The sequence below is a fragment of the Lissotriton vulgaris genome, chromosome 3_1 (assembly GCF_964263255.1).
Source record: "Lissotriton vulgaris chromosome 3_1, aLisVul1.2, whole genome shotgun sequence".
NCBI lineage: Eukaryota > Metazoa > Chordata > Amphibia > Caudata > Salamandridae > Lissotriton > Lissotriton vulgaris.
Window position 1 is genome coordinate 1,354,129,837 of NC_141689.1, and position 13,814 is coordinate 1,354,143,650.

Below are 13,814 nucleotides of genomic sequence, written 5' to 3' on the forward strand. Positions count from 1 at the left end.
ATGTGGACAACGTCTATCCAGGTTCCAGGTGTCACTGGTGACACCAGCCTAACCATCTAGACCAGAGGTCTTCAAACTTTTGGATGCCGAGACCCCCCTGTCAACATTTTCAAGCGTAAGGACCCCCTCCTGACAAAAATTTCTAAACCTCTAGGTTATGAGGAAGGTGAGGACCAAATTATGCGACAGGCTTAACTAAATTGTGTGAGTAGAAAATGTAAATAATGTTCTGTGATGCTTCGTATTTTGGGGTAGCATTGCTTTATTATTTAGAATTTTTTTTAACACAGTAATACTGAGGAAAGATTTCACCCCATCAGTACCAGTTTATAACCAAAATACAGCAATTAACATCAGAAAGATGTCTAGTCAACCTCTGTGAAGGGCCTCCCAATCCGCAGGAATACGCGCTGCCACATTAGAAGCTCACCTGGCCATGGCCGGGAGCAGCAAGGGTGAGTGCATGGTGATCAGTGTGAGTGCATTGTGATTGGTGTGAGTGCATGGTGATTGGTGTGAGTGCATGGTGATTGGTGTGAGTGCATGGTGATCAGTGTGAGTGCATGGTGATCAGTGTGAGTGCATGGTGATCAGTGTGAGTGCAGGGTGAGCGGGTGAATAGTGTGAGTGCAGGGTGAGCGGGTGAATAGTGTGAGTGCATGGTGATTGCTGTGAGTGCATGGTGATCAGTGTGAGTGCATGGTGATCAGTGTGAGTGCATGGTGATCAGTGTGAGTGCATGGTGATCAGTGTGAGTGCATGGTGATCAGTGTGAGTGCATGGTGATCGCTGTGAGTGCATTGTGATCAGTGGGAGTGCATTGTGATCGCTGGGAGTGCATTGTGATCGCTGGGAGTGCAGGGTGAACGTGAAAGTGAAGGCGAGAATGAGAAGTGAGTAGTCTGAAAGCAGGGTGCATTCCCAAAAACGTGAAGCGTAGGGTTTCAGATATAAGATAAATTATTGCTATAATGGCATTAATCAGGGTTCGAGGGTGGAGGAAATAAATAATGTGCTGATCCTGCAACAAACTTCCAGTCTAATGATTAGGGTTACCAGCTCATTATTTTGATGGACCAGAAATAAGCAGTCACCTACAGCTGTATTTTTTGCACTTATCTGTGAATACTTAGAACAGCAAATATACATAGAAAGCACTTTTAATTGTGTTCTAGGGATGCCTCAATGATCCATGACTAATAATTAAAGAGAATAAAGACAATAAAGTCACATACCTAATTAATACATACTTTTTTATTTATAACTCAATTTAGTGTCAAGAGCAGGCCTCTGCAGGATCTTTAAACAACACATAACAGGCATGTTTCTTTTGGCAGCACAACTTTATATTTATTTTCATTAAATGCAATCTCACACTAAAGCAGTAAGTGTAAAAATACAAATGTAAAAAATAGGCAGAGTGGGTGCCCAGGGGGTACTGGAACCATAAAAAATCGAATCTTAGGTAATCGGTTAACAAAGGCATGTAAATATGCTAATGGTCTTAAATACCTGTGAAAACTCGGGCCGAAGATAAGCCTCCAGACACTGCCCAGCCGAGGCCCCAGGAGTGCGAGCTGCACTGCAGCAGCCCGGGCTGAGAGACAGGATGGGAGAGGAGGGGGGCTGAAGCCCTGGAGGCAGAAGTGACACTGTGAAGGCGCGACCCCCTTTGCATCGTTCCACGGCCCCCCTGGGGGTCGCGCCCCACAGTTTGAAGACCCCTGATCTAGACCATGCCGACTTATATCCTGTGATGATGCTATCGCCCATGCTTTGGAAAGGAGTGAGGCAGCCTGTCCCAAAAGGCTTGAGACTTTCTAATGTTCCCTGTAAACCTCCAAGCCATAAGCGACAGGGGGCCCGGAATGACCAGATGAAGGGGAATTTCCCTCTGGATTCTCAAGGAGACTCAGAAACATGGGTAGAGGGATTGGAGAATCCCAAGAAAGTTCCAGAAGAACGGGATACCAGACTTGCGATCTCCAGGTCAGGGTCATGAACCACATTTGCCATTTTCCTCCTGACTTGCGCTGATCAGTTGACTGGGGGAGAGTGTTTGATTTGCTCAAACACTCCGTCCATCATCCCCTTTGGTATCGTTTTGTTTGCCATAAGTTGGCAGGGTATGCCCAGACCTGGGTTCCTTGCTCACTTTGCCACTGGATTCAAGATAGCCTGGCTGATGAGGGTTATGAACCCAAAACCGGTCCCAGGATGCTTGTTTCCGGTCCGGGAAAAGACACGGCTTGGCAGTTTGGGCTGGACTGTTCCCATGAGACACAGGATCAGACTGATTTGCATATAGCCATGTCTGAACTGGGGTGGTGGAGTGAGCTAAAGAATGATGATGGATTAACCAGATCAGTTGACTGGGAGTGAGTTTTTGATTTGCTCAAACGCTCCATCCATCATCCCCTTTAGTATTGCTGTATTCGCCCGAAGTTGGCAGGGTATGCCCTGAGGTGGGTCCCTTGCTCACTTTGGCATTGGATTCAAGATAGCCTGGCTGATGAGGGTTATGAACTCAAAACCGGTCCCAGGATGCTTGTTTCCGGCCGGGAAAGACATGGCTTGGCAGTCCGGGCTGGACTGTTCCCATGAGGCACAGGGTCAGACTGATTGGCATATGGCCATGTCTGAACTGGGGTGGTGGAGTGAGCTAAAGAATGATGAAGGATTAAACCCAGATCAGTTAACTGGGGGTGAGTGTTTGATTTGCTCAAACACTCCGTCCATCACCCATTTTGATATCGCTTTGTTTGCCCTAAGTTGGCAGGGTATGCCCAGACGTGGGTCCCTTGCTCACTTTGCCACTGGATTCAAGATAGCCTGGCTGATAAGGGTTATGAACCTGAAACCGGTCCCAGGATGCTTGTTTCCGGTCCAGGGAAGACATAGCTTGGCAGTTCCGGCTGGACTGTTCCCATGAGGCACAGGGTCAGACTGATTTGCATATGGCCATGTCTGAACTGGGGTGGTGGAGTGAGCTAAAGAATGATGATGGATTAAACCCAGATCAGTTGACTGGGGGTGAGTGTTTGATTTGCTCAAATGCTCCATCCATCATCCCCTTTGGTATCGCCTAATATTGGTTCGACATTTTTCGAGCTATCCCTTAAAAGCTCTTCTTCAGGACCACACAAGGACCAGCCCTGTGGGTACCACTCCTAAGCAATCCTATGAATAGGAAATGATGAGGTGCACAACTAATGTATATACACCTAATACTTAATACATATGGTTAAACACTGAAACACTGTATTTTTCTTTAGGCAGAAATATGCCTCATGATCTGCACTGGTAGAGATGCGTTCTCCAGGGGTGCCATCATCATTTCCTATTCATAGGATTGCTTTGGAGCGGTACCAATCGGGCTGGTCCTCGTGTGATCCTCAATAAGAGCTTTTAGGGGATAGCTCAAAGCATGTCGACCCAATACTAGGGACACCATACTCTTTAAAGTTAGGTCTTTCCCTATTATTAACCCCCAATTTTAAACATACCAACTAGGAACAGGAATAAAATATATTAGCTCACTAGCTAGGTATCGGTATTCCGAACATTGTGGAACTATATTCAGTATGGAGGGTGAACCTAACCTTAACCTCTACCTTCCCCTGTTTTTTTTATTGTAATCAAGTTTAGTGCCAGTACAGAGACAATCACTTTGAACTTTGCGCTTTTTTGACTTTATCTCTTGCAACCTGGTGTGCATCTGGTTCATCAGAGTCCCACAGACTCCCTATCAACTATTGTATCCTATTCAATTGGGCATTTTAAAAATAAATGCTAAATTTTGTATAATTCTATATGCAATGACGTCCATTTTTTTTAACTATTAATTTGAATGACTTTTAAATGTGTTATTTTCAGATAAATGCTGACACAAAGGAGTATTTGCTCGGACTTTTCAAACGCTATGTGGAAGACGGGCTGCGATATGTCATAAGAAAGAGTAAGCAAGCTATTACGCAAGTGGACATCAGCAAAGTCACCACGTTGTGCTGTTTACTGGAGTCATTGTTAACTGGAAAGGGAGGACCTGATATGAAAATGGTAAATGTATTTATTTAAAAAATATTGAATAGATGTACAAACACAAATTTTGGGAGATTCTGTCAAGTTTATCGGCGAAATTCTTGGAAATTAATTGAGACATACGAGCCACAATGATAAAACACACCCAATTGTCTTCCTTATTCAGTTATGTGCTTCCTTAGATGCAGTAGATGTACTCAATATTTATGCTGTTGTAGAGGCAAACGTGTAAATGTTTAAAATAGATGGACTAAATAAATAGTGAAGATGGTCTATTCTGGCGAATAATGCCAACGTAGCCGGTGTTGAGACATTATGCTTTGAAAGAAAACTTTGTAATACATGAAACGTCTTGTAATATTGAGCTCAAGATTGTGTTGTTCATTTAACCCCTTGCATGCTCGTGACGGAACCATTCCGCCATGAGCCACGGTGGTGCTGTGCTGGTGACGGGATGGTTCCGTCTTGGCCCGGCCGCCGCGCCTGCGCGGCGCTGATTTCGCGCCTGCTCTGAGCATTCTATAAGGTGGGCGGGTCCGTGACGGAACCATTCCGTCACAAGCACAGCGCCACCGCGGCTTGTGATGGAGTGGTTCCGTCACGAGCATGCCGGCACCGCGCGGACCCCCTCCCCCCTAGCCCCGCAACGGAATTACCGCCGCGGCGAAGAGGTTAAGGATGTCATGCTTTGCATCATAACACAGTAAAGTATTAAAAAAGTGATTGATGGAATACTCAAACTAATCTCAGCCTCTGGTAATTACTTAGGGCTGCATTCCAGTCCACCATTATTTTGTACATCAAGTGACCTCAGTTTGGAGCCAGGTGTATGCAAATCAGTCTTGACCCTGCGACAATGGGAACAGTCCAGCTCGAACTGTCAAAGCAGGTCCTCCCTGAACTGGAACACAAGCAACTTACGACTGGTTTTGCCCTAGTTAGGGCTCATCAGCCAGGTATAGCTTGGCTCCAGTGACAGTATGCACAGGACCCACGTCTGGGCTTACTTTTCCCACTTACGCGACACAGTAAAGTATGCAAAAAGTGGACTTTTCCCATGGGAACAGGGTCAAGACTGATTTGCATATGCCTGAGTCCAAACTCAGGCGACATGGTGGGCGAAAAATGATAGACTGGGCTGCGGCCCTAGCGATTGTCAGCGGCTGAGATTAATTTAAGCATTTCATCCATCACTCTGTTGTTGTTGCACTTAGCATCTTAACACAAGCAAGTAACTCCAGGCATTGTTAGTACTGTATACCCATCAGAAGTTGCTCAAGAAGTTTACAATAACTATGAAGGTGCTCGTGGTGGGGAGGAACCCATCTGCTTGGTCATTGGCATGGTGGCCTCCATGCCTGGGTGAGGCTCCCACACCCAGCCAGGGAGTCAAAAACCTTGGCGTGTGGCTCGACGCTGACCTATCTTTTGGACCCCAAATAGACCGAGTTGCAGGTGTCTGTTTTAGCGTCTTAAAAACCATAAGGAAGGTCCTTGACCTCCTTCCCATGTCAGCACGGAAAACACTGGTACCTGCCCTTGTGACATCACGCCTAAACTATGGCAACCTACTTTACCTCGGTACCACCTGCAAAGCTATGAATCGCCTTCAGGTAATACAGAACGCGGCAGCCCGTCTCATCTTAAAAATCCCTAATTGATCAGACACCAAAGCCGCTCTCAAAACCCTCCACTGGCTGCCAGTAAAAAGCAGAGTGGAATTCAAAGCCCTCTGCACCTGTCACCGCATCCTGGCTAAAAAATCACCCATCCCACTCCAGAACTTAGTGACAAGGTATACACCAGCACGCGATCTGCGTTCCTCATATGGGGGCCTACTCCAGGTTCCTAGAGTCAAAAGGGCCCGCATGGGAGGACGCTCCTTCCGCTATCTGGCAGCAAAAAGCTGGAATTCCCTCCCTCTCCATCTCCTCCTTGATTCAACTGAGTCCAGCTTCCGCAAGAATCTAAAAACATACCTGTTCTCCAGATAACTGATCACAGGTCTGCAGACCTCGCACAGAGTTCTTCAGTTGTAGCGCGGGGACACGCTTCTGCGTAACCAAGCGCTTTATAAGCTACCCTTATTATTATATGAATACTTCTAATCAGACGAGGTTGTCATAACTACTTGTGACTCTACTCCAGATCCCATCACGACAAATAAAAGATCAACTTTGCACACTTAACCCGAAATTGTGAACCACAATCATGAAAGGAGATATTGCATCACTCTGAAGCCCCGCAATTTTCTCTTACTAATCACTATACCAGGGTTATCTTTTATGAGCCAGTACTGCCATGTTCTAAATGTTCATGTGACTGAAACAAACATGTTATAGTTATGTGACATCCAAGTTTAAAAAAAGCAAGATGCCTAGGTAAATACCTGCCCTGAGATGTATTTATCTCACTGAAGTATGTACTATCTATTCTATCCACAACTGTGTTACAGTTGCTTGAAAAACATATTATTTACTTATGTGCCATTTTATGTAGCAGTCTTAGGGAACTTTACAGATGTAACAACCATGCAAGGAACACTAGATATATAACTCGTAATAGTGAATGGGGTTTTGATGAAAATGAGGGGATATCAAACGGACGTAAGGTTACAACAGGTAGTGCATGGATATAAGAAAAGAGTTTTCAAGTATAGGGTGGGAAAACTTGCAAAGTTGACGGACGTACTTCGATTAGATACCTTGTAAATACAACATTATTTAAGCCCCTTCTGAATAGGAGAGTACGTCCAGTTGTCTCAATTGAGTTGGGAGAGAGTTCCATAAATTTGTTTCCACTCCAAGGATCTTTATTATGCGTGTTTCATTTAGATCTTGGGTGGACTGAGCAGTAGGGTGTGTTTGCATCTGTACTCTCTGAAGGCACTGGTACAGAAGGTTGTCCAGGGCTTCTCTAATGAATGAATGGCTTTGTGTGTTATGCATCCTATATCTGATAGATACTTCTAGCTGCAGATTCCTTAACTTTGAATTTCCCAGGTGTCAGGCTGGATCTGGAAAGTTTTGCTCGGGCTGGACCCCTTCCGCATGGCGTAAGGTCGCTCCATTTGGCTCTGTGTGACGTTATCATAAGCGTTGGTTATGATGTCGCAGTCACCCATATAGGCGCCACCCAGGTGTGTGGATGTCAGTTCTTTTCTTTCTGCACCAGTTAAGCACCGATCCGGAGGAGAGCTCCCTCTTCGTCGCTTTTTGACATGCCTTTCTGATGGATACATCTGCCTATGGATTACTCACCTTTTGAATGACCCCTTCCTTAGCATTCCACTGACATTTTCTCCTCAGCACTCCCACGTCAACAAGGATGTCACAATGGAGCGTCTCCACATGACAACATCGGAGCCATGAGAAGGCCTCATCAGTGTGCTGAAGTCAGTTCCATTTTTCCCACGCTGTCGATGCATAACGGTTTTTTCCCAGGGCTCTCCATTTCTGGGAGTTTCTTTGTTGCGAGTCTTCGGGTCTTTGTAGCAACAATTATGGCTACTCAGAGGAAATTCAGATGCACATCATGCAGGGAATGTGGGGGTCAGAGGTGTATCAATGACCCCAATGAAGACTCTTCATGAAGTTGGGGAGTATTCATCATGCAGGCGCATGAACCCCAAGGCACTAAAGGAGAGGGAGGCCAAGTTGTTCATGGCCAAAGCCAAGAACCCCACATACCTCGTAGTCATCAAGGAAGCACATGAAGAAGTGGTGCCATGGGTCTTGCCGTCGTTTGTAGAAAGATGAGACGCCAAAGTCAGTATACCTTGTTCACCATTGTCATCGAAAAGATGATGTTTCTCTTTCTCGTGAGGTGACTCTGGCCCTGTCTCCGGCTCCGAGAGCAGTGACTCCACCAGTGCCAAGAGAAGAAACACCTCCACTGTTGCCGACCACTCCAACTCTGCTTCCAGGGTCTCGGGCACCACAAACGGAATCAAATGTATTGCCTCCTCAAGTGGCTTCAGAGCCTGTAGTACCGCGTCCAGGGTATCCTGACATTCCGACTCCGGGTACGGAACCGTCACCTTTTCTGAATGCGATGTTCCGCTTGTTAGCCAGAGCAGCAAACCCTACTGGTGCACCTGCTGGCCCCATGGATCCGCTGGCATACTCCCTTGGAGGTTTACCACCTTGTTTCCCTCAGGCACCTCTCATTCCTTTTATGATGATGGCTCCAGGGAGTCCATCACCTTTTCCAAAATTGATTTTATCCACACTAAGTGTGGGAGGGTATACTCAGACGTGAGTCCCTAGCTCATTGCACCATCAGGATTCAAGCAAGCCGGGCCGATGAAGGCTGAAATGCCAGAAACCGGTCCCCGGTAGCTTGTCTCCTTTCTGGTGAAGAATTGGCTTGGTAGTTTGGTCTGCCCTGTTCCCATCATGCACTGGGACAGGAACAGACTAATTTGCATGTAGCCAGGTTCTGAGCTGGGATAGTGCAGTGAGCTAAAAAACGGTGATGGATCAAGCCCTGATCTCTTGACTGGGTAGGAGTATTCTGCATCATTCAGAAACTCTGTCCATCACCTTTTCCAAAATTGGCTCCAGGGAGTTGGCCTCTCTCGATGCCAAGATGTTCGACGCCGGTACAATATCTGGAGGGATGAGTCCCACTGGATGGATCTTCCCCAGCGCCAACTGGTTTTGAACCTGCACCGAATCGACCTTGACCGGCGTGGACTACTGTCCCGGTAGACCACCCTTTGACGCCAATCCCAAAGTCATTTGCGCCGCCGATGCCAGTTCCAAGGATGAGGTCTAGTAGAGAAGCATATAGGTTAATGGAAGAAGAGGAGTACCAGGAACAACAGGAGGAGGAAGAGGAAGGGAAGATTGTGGACCCTGATCAGGATTTTGAAGTTCTGCAGGAGGTTAGTGGCCTGGATTCTTCTCCCGAATGGGAACTCTGGTCTCCAAAAGGTCTCCCAATGCAGAAGGTAACTTCTTATCATTCTGTGAGCAGGAAGGCAGCGGATCTGCGGAGTTGCCTCTTACCACAGCATAATTGAAATCTAATATTTTGACAGAGATGCTCCATTCCTCTACTTCAATCTCGGAGCCTTTGCTCCCTTTCAACAAGGCTTTGACTGAGACTCTCCTTGAAGTGTGTCATAAGCCAATGACTGCTCCTGCGGTGTTCAGGTCTGTGGCAAGAAGCTATAAGGTGGCTCTGGGGAATCCTGCCTTCCTGGGAGTCCAAAGGCATGGACCTATCTGCAAAGCAGGTATTCTCTTCCGGCAGTATGGCTCTCAAATCAACAAATGCTACATGCCATTTGGGTCGCTATATGCATGCACTTATGGACTTGGCAAGGGAAGTGCTCTCAAAACTGCCAGAGAACATTCAGGCTCATTTTTAAGAGGTTCTTATGGATGCTGAGGCTTGCCAGGTCATACAATCTGGTCTGAACACTGCTGATTTGGATGCCAGGGATCGTCAGTGGTGACCATGAGGCACGCATGGTTATGGGGTTCGGGGTTCACCCCTGACGTCCAAGCTACCCTGTTAGACCTGCCTTTTGACGGATCTCGCCTATTTGGGGCCAAAGTGCACTCAACAAGATCTATGAGTCTACAGTTTCAGTAGAGGGGCTTTGGATATTGCAAGTTTTGTGGATTTGGCAGGACCTTATCCTTTCAAGCCAGGCAGCAGCTGCAACAGCAGGCACACCCTCTGTACAGATCAAACAGGGAAAAGGGAAGAGGTCGTCTGTGGGGTGCAGCACGGCAGCAAGTCTCTTCCTCCTCCTCCTCTTCTTCTGCCACTCCAGCTGGTCCGGCAGGGAAGCAGCTCTAGCTCCTAGAGCATGCTTGTCCCGTGGGAGGACGGGCGTCCCAATATGTACAACACTGGAGGTCTGTTACCACAGATCTCTGGGTGTTGAACATCATAGAGAATAGGTACCAGCTACCCTTCCAGGATTTTCCCCTCCTTACCCTCCCCGTCAGGGTTTATGCTCAGAAGAGCACCTCCTGCTTCTCCAGCAGGAAGCTCTGTCTGTGCTGCAAAAAAGTGCGATCCAGAGCAGGAAAGGGGTCAGGGATGCTACTCCCAGTACTTCCTGATTCCCAAAAAGTATGATCGCTTGAGGCCGAGCCTATACCTCATGGTCTTGAGTTTTTACCTCAAATAGGAGAGATTCAAGATGTTGACTTTGGCTCAGCTTCTTCTTGTGCTGCAGAAGGACGACTGGATGGTGTCGATCGATTTGCAGGATGCGTATTTTCTTGAAGTCGCACAAAAGTTCTTCGTTTTACGTTGGGGACTCAACACTACCAGTTTGCAGTCCTTCCATTCGGTCTTACCTCCGCACCTTGGGTCTTCACAAAGGTGATGGCGGTGGTAGCAGCGCATCTCAGAAGATCTGTGGTCCCTGTTTTTCTATATCTGGATTACTGGCTGCTCAAACATAGTCACCAGAGATGGTGCAGCATCATTTGCAAGTAACAACTGTGCAGTCCTCCAATTCGGTCTCACTTCCGCACCACAGGTCTTCACAAAGGTGATGATGGTGATGGAAGCTCATCTCAGAGAGGTAGTGTGAGAAGTTGGCCTTGTATATGCTGTCGACTATTCTAGTGGGCACCTTGCACCAGTCCAAACAACCCATATGGTATGGTGATGGTTGTAAAGTTAACCTTATAGACCAGCTATCCTAGTGGTAGCATGGACAAAGCAGTCTTAGGCTAAAACTTCAGAGAGCATGTGAAGCCAGCTGTTTTACCAATAATAATCCCTTGAATATCAAACGAAAGGACACCACACAAGGTATATATCAAATATATATGTATTTATTACTAACATAACCCCTCTGCACTCTTTATGAGGTCAGAGTTCGAGATACAGCACAAGTTACTCAATAAACATACTATAAGTTGCACAAATACAATTCTGCCCTAGGGGCCTCACGAACCATATACTAAGTAAGTGGTATAAGAACCACTTCAGGAAAGGTGAGTAGGCCTAGGGCCTAGGAAATCGCTGGGGCTACACTGAACAACCAAGGACTTGGAAGTAGGAGGCCCATGGGAGGCGTGTGCAGTGTCTAAACACACACGCGGGTTTCCATAGAGTTTCAATAGGAACCTAAAAGTTACAAAGTAATAGATTTCGGACACTTCTGGATGGACTACGGGAAAACCCAGTTAAACTAGGACACTTGAATAGTTATTACCCACGGGAGCACCGGAGTACTGGAGTTACCTCACCCAGGGAAGCCGGGTGCATAGGTGTTCTTTCGTGTCGGGTTTCGTAGATCAATCCTATGGAGAGCTGCAAGAAAGTGCTGCAAGCGACCAGGAGGAAAGTGTCTGGATGGATCCAAGGGTGGATCGGAGCAGTGAAGAACCTGAAAGCAGAGGGGACAGAGTCTGGGTCACTAGCCAGTGACCAGGAAGGAACCAGGCGATGTCAAGATGCAATCAGGTGAGGAGGCGAAGCTTGTCTCTGCGGCCATGTGGACCAGGAGGTGTCGACGACAACCAAGAGCTGGATACAGACTGTCCCACGAAGGATCTAACAGTTGGCGGTGTCAGTATTTGGATTGGACCCAACAAGCCTTGGCAAAGGCAATCCACGCAGGAAGGGAAGATCGGCTTCAGTTCAGACCAGCAAGGTCTGGGGGGCTTCTCCTTCACAGGGAAGCTGCAGCAAGCCCAGAGCAACCAGGCAAGTAGTGCTGTTTCAAAAGGATGTCTTCAGAGGGGTGACTAGCCAACGGGCTAGCAACTGCAAAGACGCGTCGAGGAGAAATGCAGGCGCAGGCCCCACGCGGCACTCGTGGAGTGTGGAGGGCTGAGCTTCAGTGCACTTACTGCTCGGGGTTGGGGCTTCTCAAACCCCAATGCACAACTTCAAGGACGCCTCAGAAGCTGCACAGGTAGCAAAAAGCAGGTACTGCAGGATGTCCGGTTCCACGTCTCTTGTGTCCGCCACGGGTCTCAGCTTTGCTGTGGATGTGGGTCAGAGTCAGAGAAGTCTGGAAGTCCAGAGGCTGCATCGCTAAGTCTTCGGGTTCTGGCGGGAGCGTCGACAAAGCAAACCGGCAAGTTACTGATGGTGCCTGTTTGCACAGCGGGGTCACTCCTTGACCACAAAGGAGATGTCTTCAGTCTTCCCGTCGAAATGGAACGTCGAAGGTTCAAGAGTTTGTTTCGGAGTTTCTTTCCAGTATAATCTAATGTCTCTAGACACAGCTCCTAACTTTATACCAAACTAAGGGGCTGGATTACCTGCTAGGTCCCTGCTATGGGTGGAACCTGGGAAGGGGGTGGTTACACCCCTTTCCCTTTGTCCAGTTTCATGCCAGAGTTTGGGCTGGAGTGCCCCAGCAACTGGTTTGAACCAGGCTATGCATGGAGCCCCTTGTGTGCCTCAGGCAGTGTCTCATTTCTCAGCCCTCCCTGCCCCAATACACTAAAAGTCTGTCTGGCGAGGTGCTAGCACCTCCCAAGGCTGGAAACCTATTGTCCAGGCCTCCCCTGCCGGAGTTTTATCCAGCAGCAGGAGGTCAGACTCGTGTCTGTGGCAGCAGCATCCATTTTGTGATGCTGAGGCTCTGTTTAACTTTAACCGGGTAAAGCTATAACTACATGTCTTCTCCCTCTAGAAGGGTGGAATGCTACCCCTGCTGCCAGAACTGGTAGGGGGTAGTATTCCAAAGTGTTTGACACCTTACACGACATGTTTTGATAAAGCCAGGCCAAAGTTAGTATTAACCGCGAGGATTATAATGCACTTAAGAGTATATGGTATGGCTATATCATAGAACAGCTATAAGGACATGGTTCAGAAAGCTGCAGACAGGCTCAGCTCATGCTAGAACACCATCTCACATAAACCAAGCACTCTGCCTTCAGGATTGTCAAGGCCTGCCATAGGAGTGACTTATAGGTATATATGTGTCTATATATAAGGGTAGATATAGGAACACTAGATCTAAGCAAGGGGTGATTACACAACCTTGCCCAGGCTGAGTGATCAGCCTGTGGTGTCAATTTGGATGGCCAGCCAGGGGTGGCATAATACATGCTGCAGCCCCTGGTAGGCCTTTAATGCACCTATGCCCTGGGTACCTATGGTACACTATACAGGGGCTCACAAGGTGACCCAATGCCCAATTGGATATTACCTAAAGTACATGGAGTCCATTTTACAGTTAGAGCAGATAGCCTGGGGCCCTGAATAGCAGGATCCCAGGCATAAACCAGCTAAACACTAGGCAAAAAGTTGGGATAACCATATAGTCAGATATCCACCTTCCTACATACAGAACCCAGGGGTTCTATGTTGTTGCCTGAACACTTTGTGGACGTGCTGGGCTCAAGAGAGGAATGGGAGGAGTCTGAAGACCCTCTAGAGAACCAGAATGTCTTGAGGAGACAATGGACTGGTATGGGGAACTTGGGGAAGCCAGTAGTCTGGATACTTCCCCAGACTCTGGCATGCTGTCTCCACCTACAGTTTCTATGGAGGAGGGAGCGTCCTATGCTATGGTAGTTAAGAGGGCAGCTGAGGTCCTTGGACGGGAACTGCCTTCAGTGCAGGTCAGGACTAATCTCTGACCGAAGTGCTTCAACCTGGGGCTTCCACCTCTAGACCCCTTTTGCCCTTTTATGAGGCACTTACGGACGTCCTTCTAAGAACTTGGCCCAAGCCTAGAATAGGGGCTCCTGTGAACAGGATGATTGCACGCCGCCATCGCCCAGCACCGTGTGACCCAAAGTTCCTCAGCCAACAACCCACCCCAGAAAGTT

At 47.7% G+C, this 13,814-nt stretch overlaps 1 protein-coding gene across 1 annotated transcript in view; it reads left to right on the forward strand.

Moving 5' to 3' along the window:
• Positions 1–13,814, forward strand: part of DNAH6 (dynein axonemal heavy chain 6) — a 2,460,712-nt gene that overhangs the window by 1,203,313 nt on the left and 1,243,585 nt on the right. Inside the window, exon 36 of the mRNA XM_086961829.1 lies at positions 3,877–4,059. Within this exon, the coding sequence (XP_086817955.1) occupies positions 3,877–4,059 (183 nt within the window). The remainder of the gene's footprint in view (positions 1–3,876; positions 4,060–13,814) is intronic.